Source organism: Chlamydotis macqueenii, chromosome 16, assembly GCF_036417535.1.
Source record: "Chlamydotis macqueenii isolate bChlMac1 chromosome 16, bChlMac1.mat, whole genome shotgun sequence".
Taxonomy (NCBI): domain Eukaryota; kingdom Metazoa; phylum Chordata; class Aves; order Otidiformes; family Otididae; genus Chlamydotis; species Chlamydotis macqueenii.
This window is the reverse complement of record NC_141571.1, coordinates 6,164,282-6,181,514: the sequence shown is the minus strand read 5'-3', so window position 1 is coordinate 6,181,514 and position 17,233 is coordinate 6,164,282. Positions and strand designations below refer to the sequence as shown.

Below are 17,233 nucleotides of genomic sequence, written 5' to 3'. Positions count from 1 at the left end.
TGTGGGTCCGGTCAGGGACCCTGTGTCCGGTTCACGGTGCCCGGGACGGCCCCGCTCTCGTCTGGGCAGCCGCAGCTGGTTGTTGTTCATATCTCGGTATCTAATCCTTTTCAGAAATCACCTAATCCATTGCTTTAAAAACATCCTGTGGCACGGCAAGGCTATAATCTCAGCATTAAATGGCATTAAAGCCAGAATGGCTGATGCTTTTACTAAAGCAAAAGAAAACATCTATTTAGTCTTTAAAAATAACCGAAAGGAGCACTCCCGCTACCGCTGACCCCTTCTCTCGGGGAGCAGGAGCTGTCTGCGCAGACTGAGGCCGCGTCGACGCCCGAAGCAGCCTGAGCAAAGCTGGTGGGATGCTCCCACCTCTCCCCACATGCATCGGGCTGTGGGGCTCTCAGACAGACCCACGCTGCTGGTCCCTGTTGAGCATCCTTCATCTGGGACGGTGAAGCAGCTTTGCTTATTTCAATCCATTAAAACTAGAAAAGCTTTTTAATAATTTCCCCGCCAGCCTAGAATTAGTAGATGTGGGCCAATTAAACACATTAATTAGGCACTGGTTTAAACACAGATGAGGTTTGACTTTGTTTACCAACCTTGGAAGGGAGCAGCTTCCCAAAGTTCCCCTCCAAAGGGCGGAACAAACAGGGCATGTTCGCTCCCGGTCACAAGCACCTTACAACAGAAACCCATCACTTTGACTTCTGTTTTATTTTCAGAGCTCTCGCTTTCTCTCTGCCTCCCCATGCAATAAAAATGAGACATTTAATCTCATAATGCAACTTCTCACTGGAAATCAATGATGAAGTACATTATCTTTCCCGGCCTGATCCTGCGGCTCCAGCCTGACCTTTCTCAAGCGCAGCGAAGTTGGGGGAAAGACAAAGGTTGAACTGAGGGAGCTTCCCAGTGGGAAAACGTGAAACTTTCCTCCTCCTTGGGAGAGACTGCCCCGCACCACAGCGACCTGACACAGTTTGGTCTCACTCATGCCCCTGTGCTCGCCGCACGCAGGAAAAAAGCAATGTGTGAGCAGTAAGATGGCAGAGCAGGCTGATTTTTAACATCATCTTAATTACAAACTCCCACTCAGGACACAGGGCTGTGTGCGTTACTGCCCGTATGGTCCTGGGTTCAGCTGCATCTCCCCGGGTTTCGCATGCCTGAACATGCGCTGGCGCATTGGCCCAACGTCTGCACGGAGCAGCAGACAATGTGCTACAGCATCAGCTTAATGTTCCAAATATTACCCCAGGATTTGACCTGCAAGGCACTGCAGGCCCCAAACCCCTCATAAAAGCTGCGTGGCAGGCACGTGGTGATGTGATCACCGTGCGATCTGCTTCCTCTGCAATGGAACCAACCGGGGTTAGCGGCACCGTGTCCTGTTTTCAAGGTGGGATGTCACTGCTGGCCAGTGGAGTAAGCCATCGGCAGCAGGTGACGGGTATCCTCTCTAGCACACGGCCCCCACATTGCTCCGCGCCCGTAGGTGTGACAGCATCCCAGGCCCCATCAGCAGGGCTGGGGACCGCACCACGGGGAACACAAACCAGACACATTCCTCCAGTGAAGGCTTCACCACGTGATTTAGGAGGCTGCAAGCGCTACGATGTCGAACAGCAGCCCACCGATAGCTTGCGCTGCTGGTGATGCATGCTGGAGCCTGTGTTTTTTCTTCAAGAACAACTTTCACTAATGGTGCTGCCACGGAGGCTTGGCAAGGAGGAGGGAAGTGGCAAGTGGCCAGGGTGAAAAAGAGTTCACGATTACAGAGGGAAAGGGCACCATGTCCCTCGTGCTGGCCGAGGACAGGGCTAGAAGGGGCTCCAGGAGGGCATCGAGTCCTCCCCTGCTCCAGGAGAGCATCGGCTGTACCCAGAGCTCTTTCAGCAGACACCCAGACATCTGCTTATCTTATTTTTAAAATCCCGCAGTGACAGGGCTGCCACAATCTCCCCAAGCAATCTGTTCCAGTGTTTCACTCTCTTCATGGTTAAAAAGCTTTTCTTATGTCCAGTTCAAGCCTCCTTTGCTGCAATTAAAGCCCCAAGCATCTTGTCCTCCCCAGAGAGAGACGAGAGACAGATGAAGAGGGATGTAAGCCCGCTCCTTGGTTTGTTTTCCTTGCTGGTTTTATCCCCAGTCAAAAGAAGGAGAGTTTATTTCTTGAAGGAGATGCTATCTCCTGCAACATGCAACTCAGAGAACAGTCTTTCTATTTTTAAAAGTGAAACATAAGGGTTACACAAAAGCTTGGGAAACCAGTAATGAGAAACGGGGTTTTCACTTTGCGGGCTCTGCCTCCTACCACATCTCATTTCCCCGCACCTCGAGCTGACCGGGCTGCCCGCAGTGTGTCAGCATGGGGGGGCTCCGCTCACCGCCCCCCGCACCCAGCACAGGGCTGGTGGGCCCCGCGTGCCCCCGCGCCCCAGTGTCTGATGAACAGCGTGCCAGAGAAATCAGCAGAAACACTCCACCTGGTTATTTTGTTCTTTCTGCTCTGTTAAAACAGCGCGGGCCAGGCCATCCGCTCTGGTGAGCGGCTGGAAAAAGCAGCGGTAAGGCCGGTAACACGCAGCACGGCGCGTTCCTCGCCGCTGCGGGTTTGAAGCGGGCACCTGCCTGCCCAGCGCCGGATGGAGCAGCGTGGGCAAGGGCTGCCCGCACTGGGGGTGGCACGGCAGGACGGCACCCCACCCCAAAGGGCCCTGCTTGCGGGTACGTAACCCCACCACCCATCCCCAAAGGGCAGGTGGCGAGGGCACCGGCACAAGAAACTCCTCCAGCCTGGGAGCATGCGGCCACCTGCAACTTTGGGAAAGGGACCCTCATGGATGCCCCCAGCGCGGCACGACACGCGGGCTCGCCTGCAGCCTGGGGCTGCCAGCTCTGGCCCGGGGTACGCAGGAGCCCCAGTCTGGGGGTGAACGGGAACCGGTACTGGTGCCTGCGGGAGCCTGAAGCAGCTGCTGTCCGGAGCGGCCGGTGCCCGGTGCGTGCACGGGGCGGTGCGGGGTGCGGGGGTGCCCGGTGTGCGGTGCAGCTGATGCTCAGGTACCCGGTGCTCACAGGACCCGGTGCGCGGGGCGCGCGGTGGGCGGTGCGCGGTGGCGGCGCGCGGAGCGGGCGGTGCGCGGGGCGCGCAGGGGGCGGCGCGCAAGGGGCGCGCAGGGGCAAGGGGGGGGGCGGCGCGGCGGTGCGCGGGGCCGGGGCCGGGGCGGGCGCGGGGGGCCCGCGGGGGGCGGCGGGCGCGGGGCCATGCGGAGCCCGGGCTGAGGCGCGGCGGCCGCCCCTCGCCATGAAGCGGCAGAACCTGCGCACGGCCGCGCTCATCCTCTGCATCTTCTCCTACCTGCTGGTGGGCGCCGCCGTCTTCGATGCGCTGGAGTCGGAGGCGGAGAGCGGCCGCAAGCGGCTGCTGGAGCAGAAGCGCGGGGAGCTGCGGAGGAAGTACCGCTTCTCCGCCGACGACTACCGGGAGCTGGAGCGGCTGGTGCTGCAGGCCGAGCCGCACCGCGCCGGGCGGCAGTGGAAGTTCGCCGGCTCCTTCTACTTCGCCATCACGGTCATCACCACCATCGGTCAGTGCTGGCACCCCGCCGCGCGTCCTGTGGCCCTCTATCCCCCTGTCCCCGCGCCCCATGCTCCCCACATCCCTCTGTCCTCATATCCCTGCACCCCCTCGTCCCCACATCCCTCCGTTCCCACATCCCTCCATCCCCACATCCCTCCCTTCCCACATCCCGGTGCCCCATCATCCCCACATCCCTCCTTCCCCACATCCCGGCATCCCATCGTCCCCACATCCTCCATCCCTACATCCTCCATCCCACTATCCCAGTGCCCCATCATCCCCACATCCCCCCATCCCCACATCCCAGCACCCCTGTATCCCTCCATCCCCACACCTCTGCACCTCCACAACCTCCCACACCTCCACCAGCTCTGGGTGCCCCAGGGCAGCCCCGGGGCGTTGCCTGCATAGGAGAGACGGATCTCACCCTCAAAAGGCTGGGGCATCTCTTCAGGCCACCCTCGAGCTGGCCCTGTGGGACATCCAGTGCCCTGCGGTGCGAGAGGTAATCCAGGGGCAGGCTGGGGGCTGCCCGGTTCTGGGGGATGTCAAGGTGCTGCCATGGCTGGGGCCACAAAATGTGACGTGCACGTTGTCCCAGGGAGGTGTCAGCACGTAAAGCTTCTGCAGGCACCTGCAGAAGTTAGTGGGGATGCAGGAGGGCAGAGGTGGGAGCCACGTCTGTCGTAGTAGTGTACAGTGTTGTAGCCAGCAAACCAAGCTGAAGAGCTGGGCAAGAACTGTTGGCTTCTTTGCCAGCTCAGAACTCTGGATGCTTGGCTGTATGAGACCTTTTTCAGGGAGCTGAGAGCCACCAGGCACTGAATTTTGCTCTGCCTGCACGGGAACCTGCAGAGAGATGGGTGTCAGTCAGCTTGGAGGCGGGTGAAGCGCAGTAAGCCCCTGTGTGGACACATTTACCCACACTACAGCCCAGTGCCTTGGTTTGCCCTCTTCAATTTTGCAAGAGAATGAAATTAAATTGAATGAGGATTGCATTAATTCTAGCTGAGATTAGCCACATGGGAATTGAGCACTGTTTAATTAATCCACTTTTATTCATCCATGCACCCTGAGCATCCCGTGGGGGTAGACAGCTGTGGGATCCTGTGCTCCTGTCGTTGGTCGTGCTGGGATTTCAGTCAGCAGATGTGTTCTGGAGGCAGGAACCCTGAGGCCAAATCCTGCCCTTCCACAGCCAGCAGCCACCTCCTCGTCCGTAGGACGGGCCTCAGCCTTACCCAGGGCGTGGGGTGGGTGAAATACGTCCGGTGGCTGAAAGCATCATCCCTCAGGACGAGGGCTCATGGGATCAGCTACGCTCCGTTACCTGGGGACAAGAGGTAACAGAGGGGCAGGTACCCCGTGGGCCCTGCCCTGGGGGCTCCGTGCGCCCGTACGAGATGTGCTGGGGGGTGCGCGCGGCTGGCAGCGCACGTGGCCAGCAACCGGCGATGGGTTCAGGGCTCGGCTAGTGTCAGGCCCCGGCAGGATGGTAGGATGAATGGCTTCAGTGAAAACCTCCATCATCCCGTGACAGGTTATAGCTTCATTGACATTATTTCCCTGTTGACTGTGACAAACACTTGCTACGCTTATCACCCACCCCGTGCGATAAATAATTTCAGCCTAGATGCCATATTTCTAAAACACTGGCACGTCACATATGGGGCTGCGATCCGAATCCCAGCTTTAACGTTAATGTAGCTGTGTTTGCTCTTTCTAATTCCCTCTGTCCTTTGAAAGCATCAGTCAAATGCTCTTTCAGCAGTCTCTCGGGGTACAACAACTGTTTTTCCACTTACTGCTCTTCTGAATCATTATATTTACCTCTGAATCATTATCTTTACCTCATTGTATTGTCTTGTAGCCTAGGACCCGATAATTGCACTCGGTTATTAAGGTTGGATCTGATTGGGGTTTTTTGGCCACTGCAGTCTCCTGCCTGCTCTGTATTCTGTGAAATGTGCCATGCAGACATTAAGTTTATAATTTTGATTTCCTGGCTTTATGAACAGACAGCTGTTAGGAACTGGTCCCTTCCTGCCCGCTTGCAGCTGGAGCGCAGCACGGTCAGGGATAACGCTGTCCTCAGCCCCCAGCCCTGTCCCATTGCAGAAGTTTCCTGGAGCGGGAGGTGCGTTCAGGAGCCTGGGAGAATGTGGTTTTCATCCTCTGGTCTTCCCATCACCACATGCTAACAGCTTCCCTAAGAGTCCTGCAAATCCATGGGCAGCGGGGACAGAGGTGAAGCCAAGTCACAGCTTTGAACAAGACTGAGAAATGAAAAGAGGGCATTTTTTTTCCCATGTTCTTCATGCAAAAGTCCCGTGGATACCTGGAAAAAGTGAAAATACACATAGCTGTTTGCAAAAGCCACGCAGCAGCGTGGGAAGGAGCCATCGCTGTTCTGCTGGTGCCTTCAGAAAGGAGATTTCCAGCCCCAGTAGTTTCTCCTAGAAACTAAAAAAAAAAAAAAAAAAGGCTTGGATGCCTTTGGATGCCCTTACTCCCCACACTGCATGACTCCCTCACACCGAGTTCGTTACTCATCCGCTCAGGCCAGAGGCCACCGATTTCTGTCCAGCTTCTATAATTAAGTGAGGTGGGCGCAGAATCACTGGAGTCCGGAAGCCCGCGGTGAATACCTCATTACGACTCATGGTGTAATTGTGCGTGTCCTTGAGTCACAGCTCTGAAACTTGAGGCAACGTGGGGAAATTAAATCTCAGAAGGCATTCAAGGAGAACCTCGTCCTCCTTGAGCTCCTTATCCCTGGGGCAAGGGCTGACAGGGCTGCAGTGGCACAAATACTTCGCTGCATTCAATCAGCACGACCCCTGCTCCCCAGTGGTCTCACCGTGCTTTAGGACACTGGCGTAAATCTACTCCGCAGAAGCCCCCCCGGACTCAGCTGCTCCTGGGGGCACTGACCCCATAGCGCTGGGGCCCTACAGCTCCTGTCCAACGGGCCACACAGCAAACGATTGCGTAGCCAAGCAGCAAGGGTGCACATCGCACTGGAGGGCCCAGGAGCCGGTCCCGGGGGGAGGCGACGATGGCTCTGCAAGGACAGTTGTGGACCTTCCCACAGGGTGACCTGGCACCGCTGGTGTCGGCATCCTGCGGAGCCTCCGCCCTCCCTCGCTGTGAGGATTCACTGTGATGTGCCATCATCCCAAAGGAGGTGGCATCTCACAGCCCCATTTGCATTGCCTGCAGATCTGTCACTGATTCACTTTCACTGTCGGCGTCCCCACCCCATTCTCCCACTGCTCCTCTGGTCCCAGGGCAGAAACACCGCTGAGGGCCTGACTCCCGCCTTTCCTCTTTCCTTCGCAGGCTATGGCCACGCTGCCCCAGGCACGGACGCTGGCAAAGTTTTCTGCATGTTTTACGCCATCTTGGGCATCCCCCTGACGCTGGTGATGTTCCAGAGCTTGGGGGAGCGCATGAACACCGTTGTGCGGCTACTGCTCAAGAAGATCAAGAAGTGTCTGGGCATGAGGACCACCAACGTCTCCATGGAGAACATGGTCCTAGTGGGCTTTCTGTCCTGCATGGGCACGCTGTGCATTGGTGCGGCAGCCTTCTCTTATTTCGAGGGCTGGACTTTCTTTCATGCCTATTACTACTGCTTCATAACCTTGACCACTATCGGCTTTGGAGACTTTGTGGCTCTGCAGAAGAATGAGGCTTTGCAGAAGAAGCCCCCGTACGTGGCTTTCAGCTTCATGTACATCCTGGTGGGCCTGACCGTCATCGGCGCCTTCCTCAACCTGGTGGTGCTGCGGTTCCTGACGATGAACTCTGAGGACGAGCGGCGGGACGCCGAAGAGCGAGCCTCACTGAGGAGAGCCCGCAACAACATCCACCTCAAGCCGAAAGAGGACGGCCAGAGCAGCAATGCCATTTTTCTTCCCGTGGAGGACAGGACGAGCCAGATGAACCTCATCCCGCTGATCCAGGAGGACGCGGAGAGGCAGCGGCGCCAGTCAGCCAACTCGGCGGCCGCGGTGCCCTCCTTCTGCACGTGCCTGTGCTACAGACCTCAGCTGTGCGGCAGCCCAGTGCCCTCCCACCCCGAGACCCTGAGCTGCCACACCAACCCCGTGTATTACAACTCCATTTCCTACAAAATCGACGAGGTCTCCCTGAGCACGCGGGGCCAGACCGGCTCTTCCCCGGGGAGCACTTTATCCTCCAACAGCCCTCGCTGCCGGCGACACCCCCGGCTGCGGAGGAAATCCATCTAGGAGCGCGTGCCGAGCTGTACTCGGTGCTTGAGTCTTATTCTGGTGATAAATTAAGAACAGGGATGTCAGGTCCTTCTTACTGCTCTCATTTCTTCTGTTCCTCTCCCCTCTCAGCTGGCAGCCAGCCCCGCGCAGGGTCCAGCAGGAGCCTTGAGACCCTGTTGAGAAACTATCAGTCCTTTTTGCAGGCACTGGATGACGTTGTTAGTTTTCCTTTGCTTTTTTTTTTTTCCCAAATAGGCCCAAGCATTTGGGTTTGGGAAGAAGCCCCCAGTGTAAAACCCAGCAGGCTGCAGGTCTGCTGTCCCACCTCCCTGCTCCCCAGACAGAGGTGCTGCTGCCCTCCTGTCCCGCCTGACCTTGGCTTGGCTGCTCCAGCCTCTCACCACAGAGGCTGGATGGCGCTTGCTGAGCGCGTACCGAAAGCAAAGCCCGCGTTAGCGAGCCCTGCAGGTCTGGGGATCCTTGAGTTGTCCCCTGACGCCGGGCGCAGTTAAGTTGATGCCACGCGGCAGGTTTGATGGGTGGGCAGGAGGGGACGGGCTGCAGTCCTGGAGCTCGGCGCACGGGGACAGCTTCACGGCACGGTGTCTCCCACAATCGGGCGGCCAGGTCTAAGCTCAGGCTTGTGGCTGGCTCGGTGCTTTTGGAAACTGGGGGTCCCCACACTCACCCCCACCAGCACCCCTTACCACACTCCTGGTGGGTCCTCCAGGCTGGGGGGATGCTCCGTCCCGTTCGCAGGGGACGCAAAGCTCCTCCAGCCCAGCTGTAAGCCCTCCTCTGGGATGAGCCCAGCCTGGCTAAGGACACAGCCCCCGGAGAGCCCGCCTTAGCCCTACAGAGCCACCCGCAGAGGGTTTGGCCCTGATGAGATCAGCTAAAACCACCCTTTCCCTCACCACCTTTCCTGCCGCTGGCAGCCCAGCAAGCCTGACTGCTCCTCACCTCCTCCGGTCCCCACAGGCCTGTGGCTTTGTGCCCGTTGCTGCTGGGGTTATCGGAGATGGCGTGATCCCATCCCAGTGTGGATCCCGTCTCCCTGTGTGCCCCGGGCAGGATGCCGGACCCGCCCAGCCCCACCTGGGAGGCTGTTCCCAGCTGGTGCCCCCCAACATGGCCGTGTCCATCCTGCCTCCTCTGCAGGAAAGCACAATGGGGCTCTGGGAGAGGAGCAGCTCCATTTCACTTTTTTTTTTTTTGCCCCATAAAGGGAAATTTTCACTCTTTATTCTGTCTAAAATACCCTTTCCCTGGTGGGGAAGGCATGCGGAGCGCCAGCGTTGGGAAGGCCTCAGGGCAGACGTTGCTCTCTTCTCTTTTCGTTCAGGACGGTTTAATAAAAGGTGGATCCAGCCGGTGGTCGGTTATTTGTCACGAGGGGGAGCAGAGGGAGCCGAGCCCCAGACCCCAGCGCTGCTGGGCTGCAGTGGTGCACGAGGGCCGGCTCCCCCACCGCAGGGGCGTGGGCAGTGTTTGTGCCCAGGGATATCCCTGTGGATGTTTGCTGGGCTGTTTGGGCATCAGATGGAGGACGGGGATGGAGTGGCTGTCCTGGAGCTGGGAAGCAGCTGGGTCTCGCTGTCCATCGTGGGATGGTGTCTTTGCCCCCTACATTGGGATGCTCTGGGCTCCTTCACCCTCCCTGGCCAGCGACCTTCACATTTCCAACCTTTCCTGGCCTTTGGGCTACCCTGGAGACAGCTTTGGGCTTTGATGTCACCCCAAATCTGTGCAGGCTTGTTACCACTGGGACTTTCCTGTTCCAGTCTCTAAAATGGCAGAGATTTGAGCTTCGAGGCAGGCGATGCCCACGCGAGCGAGTCCAGGGAGAGGCAGGAGCTCTGATTGCTGGGGCCGGCTGGCAGAGCAGCAGAGCAGTGCCGGAGGGGCAGGTCTGTGGGGCGGCTGCGCTGGCTGGGTAGGTGAGGGGGCTTCCTCACTTGGTGTCTTTATTTGGGGGGACGCTCTCTGGCATGGCTGCCTGCTCCCTGCCAGGGTCTCAAGCTCGCTGGAGGCAGAGGTAGGACTTTACACTCACTCTCAGGATACAAGGTGGCCACAGTGGACCCATCCTTCCTGTCCCCGGGCAGCAGGATTCCCATGCAGGATGCTCAGCCCATCCCCTGGTCCCACGCGTGCGCAGGGGACGGTGACGGAACTGGGATCACAGCCCTGGGCTGCGCAGCCCGGGGCACACAGGCAGGGAGGATGGTGGGCTGGCAGGAGGGGCTGGTTTGTGAGACCCTCACCTGGGTGCTCCGCAGGACGCTTTGGGGTGCATGGAGACCTTGGAGGTGGAGAGCCTCCCACCACCAAAATGCCCTGGCTGTGGGCCCCCCCAGGTGCTCAGCAGCTGCATCGCTTTGCACCAGTGGCCCCAAACCTGGACCAGCTGTGCCAGCCTTCGTTTAGATAGAAAGGAGGAGGGGAGAGAAAGCAAGCTGTGAGCACATACAACAGGCTTAAAAATGAGGCTTCCATTGGCTTCTGAGCAGTGTCATTTCACGCTGATCCCACCAGCTCAGCCCCTTTGCTGCCGGGTCCTGTCCCCCCACTCTCACCAAGGCTCGGGTGTGCTGTGGTGCCCTTGCCGTCAGAGCTGTGCAGCAGAGATCTCTCACTCCTTCCAGCGGCTGGGATGGAGCCGGCGCCTCTTGCCCTCTTTCCACTTCCACGGGGCTTGCGGCTGCTCCCCAGGGAACATTATCTGTTCTCGCTGCCTCCTCCCACAGACCCCCACAGCAGCAGTCACACCGGAGCCCCTGACCGCTCCCCACCTGAGGGCTCACAGCTCGAGGCCATCCTGGATCAGGGAGTAGCTGCAAACCCAGCAACACCTGTGGGTCTCCCTCCCCAAGGGTCCCCCCTGCACCCACGCTGACTCCCAACATCCTAGGCCAGGGCTAGGCCAGCAGCATCTTCACCTCCAAGATTTCAAAATCAACCTCTCATGGCCAGAGCGGCAGGGTGAGCACAGTACAAACTGGGAGCAAGCTTAGCTCTGTGCCTGGAGATGCCCACAGCCAAATTACATCTGGAAATGGCAAAGGGAAATGCAGGTTTGAAGCCTGGGTTGATTCAGAGAGGGCTCCTCCACGGAGGGCACTGGGAAAGAGCCTGGGACAGCGCCGAGACGCACGAGGTTGAGCTGCGCTCGTTCCCTTGAGGGCCAAGGAGAAGGGATGGGGTCAGCTGAAATCTTAGGTTGAAGATAATGGTGCTGGTAACAGAGGGCAGAGACACTCCACAAAAAAACCTCCAACACACCATAGGAAAAAAAGAAAAGGTTTTATTATCACCGTTATCAATGTTTTCATTAGCTTAACACTGAATTGTAAATCACTCAATCGTTACATATTGTCTGAATAAAACCTACAGACAGGAAAAAAGTACAGCAGAATCCTCTCCCGACTACAAATGAGCGGCCGGCGTCCCACCAGCGCTGCCGGGACGGCGTCCCACCTTCCACCCAAGGCAGCCCACGCACCTCGCAAGCCACTCGCCGTGGCGGCAAGCAGGCTGCCCGGCTCCATTGCCTGTGTTCCCTCTGGCTGCACGGAGATTACATCCCACCAGGTGATGTTAAAAATCTCCAAAAAGTTTTGGAGAGGGTTACAGAGGCCAGAAAGAGCAGATCAGCTGCCCCCACTCCTATGGAAAGGCAAGAGGAGAGGTAGCAGCCGCACCGCGCCCCTGCAAAGCTACTGGTTTTCATGGAGCAATTAATGAAGTAAAAAGGTTTAATCCCACGAGAGCAGATTTCCCTAGCGCGGCCAGGCCCCTGGGCAGCGGGGGTACAAGGCAGAGCGCCGGCACGCCGGTGCTGGGAAGGTGAGAGCGCGGATGGGCTGGGGGTGGTGGCTCCATCCCCGCGCAGAGGCCAGCTCTGCGGCACCGCCCCGGGGCTCCCCGCGGGCAGCGTGGGATGGAGGCCTCAGTGCAAAGAGATGCTGCGGGCAGCCTCAGTCCCCTCGGGCTGGAATAAGGCCTCGTGTCAAGAGGGAAGGGAGAACCCAAGCAGGGAGAAGCAGGCGCAGGGGAAAGCAGAGGGAACCTGGAGGAAAGCTCGCTGGGAGCTCCCCTTCTCCCTGGCCAGCACAGAGGCAGCTCCCTCCTCATCCCTGCCGTCTCCCGGCCGAAGGACATGTCACACCCGCGCTGGGACCCTTCACTCCTACCAAGGATGGGAAAGGAAGGACCCCCACTGTGGTCCGAATTCAGGACTGCCACCAAACGTGGGCAGGACACCGGCACCCCGGGTGGGTGGCAGGCCATGGCAGTGCTGCGTGAGGGGGTCTCGGGGGAGGCCCTGCATCCCCAGGGTGCCCTTTCCACCTGGTCCAGGGAGCAGCCCGCAGGAGGAAGGCAAGCCCAGAGCGGTGAGGCTGGGGGAACGCACCTTGGATTCACTCTCCAAACCTCGCTCTTCCTTGCTCCAAACAAAGGCAAAACCAGCTCCAGGTCGAGGAGATGAAACCCGCAAAGCAGAGACCAGTGAGCAGCACTGTGTAAAGAGCAACACCTCCAAAGAAAAAAACTGCTGCAGGATTTAAAGTTCCAGGCTGGTGTTCAGTGGGATCTGGAGCCCTGGTGGGCAGCTATCCCAGCCTGTGCTGCCCAAGCAACTACAAAAACCCAGCTCCTGGAAAGCATGCAGTCAGGGCTTCAGCAGAAGGTGTGCCTCGATTCTTCCCTCGGGCTGCTTCTGCCTCTGTCCCTGCGAGCAGAGCTCATTGCTGCCTGTGCCCGTGCGGCCCCTCTGCACGACAAAGCCCTCTCCTTCCCACGCTCGGGGGTCTCAAGCCCCCGCGAGGTTCCCAGCGCGCAGTGTAAATGCAAAGGCTGTCTACTGACCCAGCAGAGTGGGGCTGAACAACATAGCTTTGGTTGCCATTTTAACTACTGGGAAGTCATGAAGGGACATCATCCGGTCGTAGCCTCTGTTTGCTGGTGCTCTGTAAAGGGCTGGTGCTGGCTCCTTCTCAGTTTCAGCCGCTAAAGTGCAAAGAACCAAATGCTACAAGAAACTCTCCCTGGTTCCTCTCCTCCAGCAGGATGAGAGCAGCCACCACAGGGAGGGGAGGGCAGAAGGGTGACGACATCGTGAGAAGAGCTTGAGGTTCCCCAGGAGCGGCTGGGGCTAGGGATGGACTTGTGGCTGCTTGGTCACTGAGCAAAGAGTCTGGCAGTGTGAGTTTAAGAGTCGTTAGCCACTTTTAGAGAAAACCTAATGACTTGCAAACTCCCTGGGGAATTACCACCTTCACAGACGCAGGCTGGAAAGCCTGGCAGAGCGGCAGATACACGCAGGGTGCAGCAGGAGCAAAGCTCTGGGTCTCTGCCGTGCTGGGTTTCACCAGCGTCCCACAGACTTGGCTGCTGGGCCTTGCGTGGGCAAAGGGCTCACCCAAGGGAATGAGACGCTGACTGCACACCCAGCCAGCCGCTCCAGAGGGATTTCACCTCCCTGGCATTTTCCAAAGCGTTGCTGTGCGTTGTGCGCCTGTACACATTGGTACAGACGCACGCATACAGACATCACTAACACACACGCCTTGGCAGGGGTGCACTGGGGGAAACGTGAAAAAGCCTTCACTGATCATGCTCTCTTCTAAATGTTTGGCTCAAATTTAGTAGCTGCAATTTCATTCTAGATGCTCGCTCCAGTCTCAGTCTGCCCCTTTGCGTTATTAAAGGTGCTATAATGTGTCATCTCCTGGACTTCTCTACTGACAGCACTTTGCATTTACACTGCTCTTTCTTCTCAAAGCATTTCACAAAAAAACGTGAATTATTTCATCATTCATTGGGGCTCCCAGCATCACTGGGCCAGTGGCTTGCAGCCTGTGTGGTCAGCGGACTGGCAATCTTGAGAACAAGAAGATTTTTCCTAAGGGAAATGCTGCAAGAAATCCACAGGCAATGAACTGGGATGCTGTTCTGAAGCGGGTTTATTTTACGCACTGCATCAATGATAGAGCTGACTTAAAATCCAATACCCTGATCCTGCCACTTCAGAAAAATCTTTAGATGAGCCCGGCATTATCTACCTTCTGAAGAACGGCACAGAACAGCCTGTTCCTGTTTTACCTCCCCGCGATCCTCTGCGAAGGTGCAATCTCTCTGCCTTGGGTGGAATTTTCCATCAAAATGGACAAATACCATCTATGAAGTGGACAAAATAACCCACAAAGCCTTTAAAGAAGAGCAGCTCAATCTGCTGCTCTGAAAAAAACCCTCGCTTTAGCTTGCCCTGGCATCTCGAGGAAAATAGGCAGCTGTCAGGCAGAACTCATGCGGCCCCAGAGCGCAAAGGCTTTTTTTGCTTTATCAGGGCTACAGTGGCAGTGGGAACCATTCTCATCGAGTTACAAATCCTAGAGAGCCTAAGAAAAACAGGGAGATTGAAACAGTCATGAAGTTCATATCGAAACTATTCTTTACCTCTGTAGTATGAAGTCACCTACAGCTGTTCCACTCTTCACCGACGAGAGATTTCATGGCGATGGGCACACACACTCACAGAGAAGTCTACGGGATGAATATATCTCACAAGGCAAAAGCCCAGTCTTTGTGGTGTTTTTTTTTTTTTTACAATCAAAGTTAATATGGATCTTTTTCAAAAGTGATGTCATTGAGATTGAAGACAATTATAAACCGTACCAACAATATGTACTACAGCCTGCAATCACAATCTGTGCACACCAAGTGGAATATATTATTGCTTGTTAGCCTATTAGACTTTCTTTATAAAAAGATCTTTATACAGAGTACAGGATTATGACAAAACTAGCTAAGTAGTTCTCATCTTGAAAATACAACATCAATTCTTTCAACAAAGGCTTGAATAGTAGCTGAGAGTTAATGAACAATAACAAATATTTACTAATAATTTTATGGCCAGTTTGAACAGAATTTCTTATAGGACTCTCCTCTGGTGTTTATTTACATATGCCTCTTTTCTTTTGGAAAAAAAGTTGATAAAATGCAACAAGGAACATAGAAATCAAAAGAATGAGTAAACTTCATACCAAAAACATTAAACATTTTTTAAAACACTAAATTATGTTATCTGTTAAAAAACATACATAGTTTTGTCTTTAAAGAAAAATATTTTTCCTGTTTTAAAATATTACCAACAGCATGTAATAAACTAACTTAAAATGGTTTCATAAAAAAGTTGTCTTGCTGTCTAAACATTACTAAACATGCTTAGGTTGAGATTCTGTTAACTGCCTCAACATCCTAAAAACAGCTCCTGACAGGAACTTGTGATATTCTGACTCCAAAGACCTGCAAATTTAGAACAGTACGTTGATAAAGGATCTGGTAGCTAGAAACAATAAATATATTTTTTTTTCATTCAAAGCAAAAAATTCTGCAATGTCCTTGGAAGCAATCCATGGCCAAGAAGTGGGGGTGTATTTGGCTGACCCATAAAGTCACCTGGCCCTCACCTTGCCCGTGGACACCAATGCCCACGCGCAGCGCAAAGGAGATGCTCCAGCCTGCCCGCGCAGCTCCGGCTGCAGACTGGGGACCCACGGATCGAGTCGCAGAGCGAGGATCTTGTGTTGGCTACATGGCATTCCCAGCAAAGGGAAAGCAACACCAGGAGACTGGGAAAATATTTTTTGCCTGAACAAACGAGGACTAGCCACAGTCACGGCTGATTTCCGGTCAGACCACAAAGAGGACCAAGCCACGTGCGAGGCTGCTCTCTCCATGTGCCGGGGATTCCCATGGGGAGAGATCAGGGATGCTCTCCGCATCAGGTAACATTGAGTGACCAGCTCTCCTTTTTTTTTTTTGGCAAGCAATGCTCCCATGACTGTTAATATGTACTATTTCATGCACAAGGAACAGGGAATCAGCCTTGAGCTGGGCAGATATTGATCTACCCAGACTGATCTCTGTCTCATCCCTCACAGACCAAAAATACTACGATGACTTTTTTTTTTTTTTAGGTCTCCTGCTCTTCCTCTCTCTGCCCCTCCCTGGCTATAACTAACAGCTAGACACAGGGGAAAAAAATAAAAATTAAAAAAAAAAAAAAAATCAGTCAGGACTTGCAAAGGGGACTAAAGTTTAGTTTTCAGCTGCTCATCACTCTACCAAAGTGCTACCTTTTACCTGGTCATCCCAACTGTCATACCACATCACCTTCGACAGAAACTGGCAAGTCAAATTTGGGGCAAAAATAGGAGGTTAGGCTTTATAAAATAGGCTATTCAAAGCCAGAGACTTGCCTTGGATGCTATAGTTGGAGTCTTTAAACTGATGGATAACTAGAAGACCTCTTTTTTAATTATAATACACCACGGTCAGTGCAGGAATCACAGGCATGAGTGAAGCAAGAATTTAGACTGTAGGGCACCGTGCAACTCTCCCGGCCCCACTCTGCGCCCCGTGGGCACTCTCAGAAGGGCTCCTGGGAGTCTGCTTTACAAACATCACCTGCACTTGCCAGTTTGTGTGACTTTGCTGTGTATGGCAGCCAGGGGTTGCAACGTTCGCTCACTGGGGAGAACCAGGACTTGGAAGTAAGTAGAAACAAAAGCGAGAACCGTTGGACTACGATCAACCACGGAAAAAAATGCAGGAGAAAACAGGACGGAGCAGACTTAAAACTGCCTTCAAATTTCAGAATCTGAGATCTTAACAAAAATAACACAAGTAGAAGTGTACTTATTTTTTTTTTCACCCTGACAGTGACCTTTTAGCATGATTAAAACCACATGGAAGATAGTCCTCAGTGTTCTGTGGTCCTGTTGTAACTCAACCGATCACCACTGAGCTTGCAGAGCGTTTGGAGGGGTAGGACACACACGGCATCTGCCAGGCATACAGGAACTGAGCTTTCCAACAGACAGCCACTAAACAAAGTTTTCTGGGGGAATATTTTTGGCATATATAGTCTCCTACTCCCCATTAAAGACTGCAAAAATGTTGCATTCATCTCACTGGATACAGAAAAACCACGATTAGCTAGCCAGTACTGGTAGATAATGTCCAAACTAAGTACCAAGATAAAGTTTTCGGCATAACTTAAGACAGAAGCCCTGTTACTCAGCTGCCAGGTCTGGCGTGTACCTGGAGCTCCCCACAGTCCTTTTAAAGACGTAGTTATTAAAAGATCCAGTGCTACAAACCACTAAATCTACCTAATCTATTCTAGTTCATACACGTTGTACAATATTGCCTAGTACTCACTACATACCAAGAGGAAAAGATGCTGACTTGAATTACAGTAAATGCGCTTTTTAAAAAAAATAGAAGAGAGCGCTACAACATAGTTTGACCAGCATGCAACAAACTTTCTTCAGCTAATATACAGAAATTGCCTAATACGATTAGAAAAAATAATTAGTGAGAGACCAGAGAC

The 17,233-nt window shown here is 54.7% G+C and overlaps 1 protein-coding gene across 1 annotated transcript; it reads left to right on the top strand.

The window, feature by feature from the left end:
- The first annotated feature begins 3,275 nt into the window (after positions 1–3,275).
- KCNK15 (potassium two pore domain channel subfamily K member 15) lies at positions 3,276–7,917 on the top strand. Its single transcript, XM_086760608.1, has 2 exons — positions 3,276–3,596; positions 6,932–7,917. Exons 1-2 carry the CDS (start codon positions 3,314–3,316, stop codon positions 7,843–7,845), a joined length of 1,197 nt encoding a protein of 398 aa, XP_086616734.1. The 5' UTR covers positions 3,276–3,313; the 3' UTR covers positions 7,846–7,917.
- Positions 7,918–17,233: the final 9,316 nt, after the last annotated feature.

What these genes read in the sequence shown, in the direction of transcription:
- KCNK15 (XM_086760608.1), top strand. Translation starts at nt 3,314, where the DNA reads ATGAAGCGGCAGAACCTGCGCACGGCCGCGCTCATCCTCTGCATCTTC. An exon ending in CACGGTCATCACCACCATCG is followed by an intron (nt 3,597 to 6,931) that starts GTCAGTGCTGGC and finishes TTTCCTTCGCAG; the next exon opens with GCTATGGCCACGCTGCCCCA.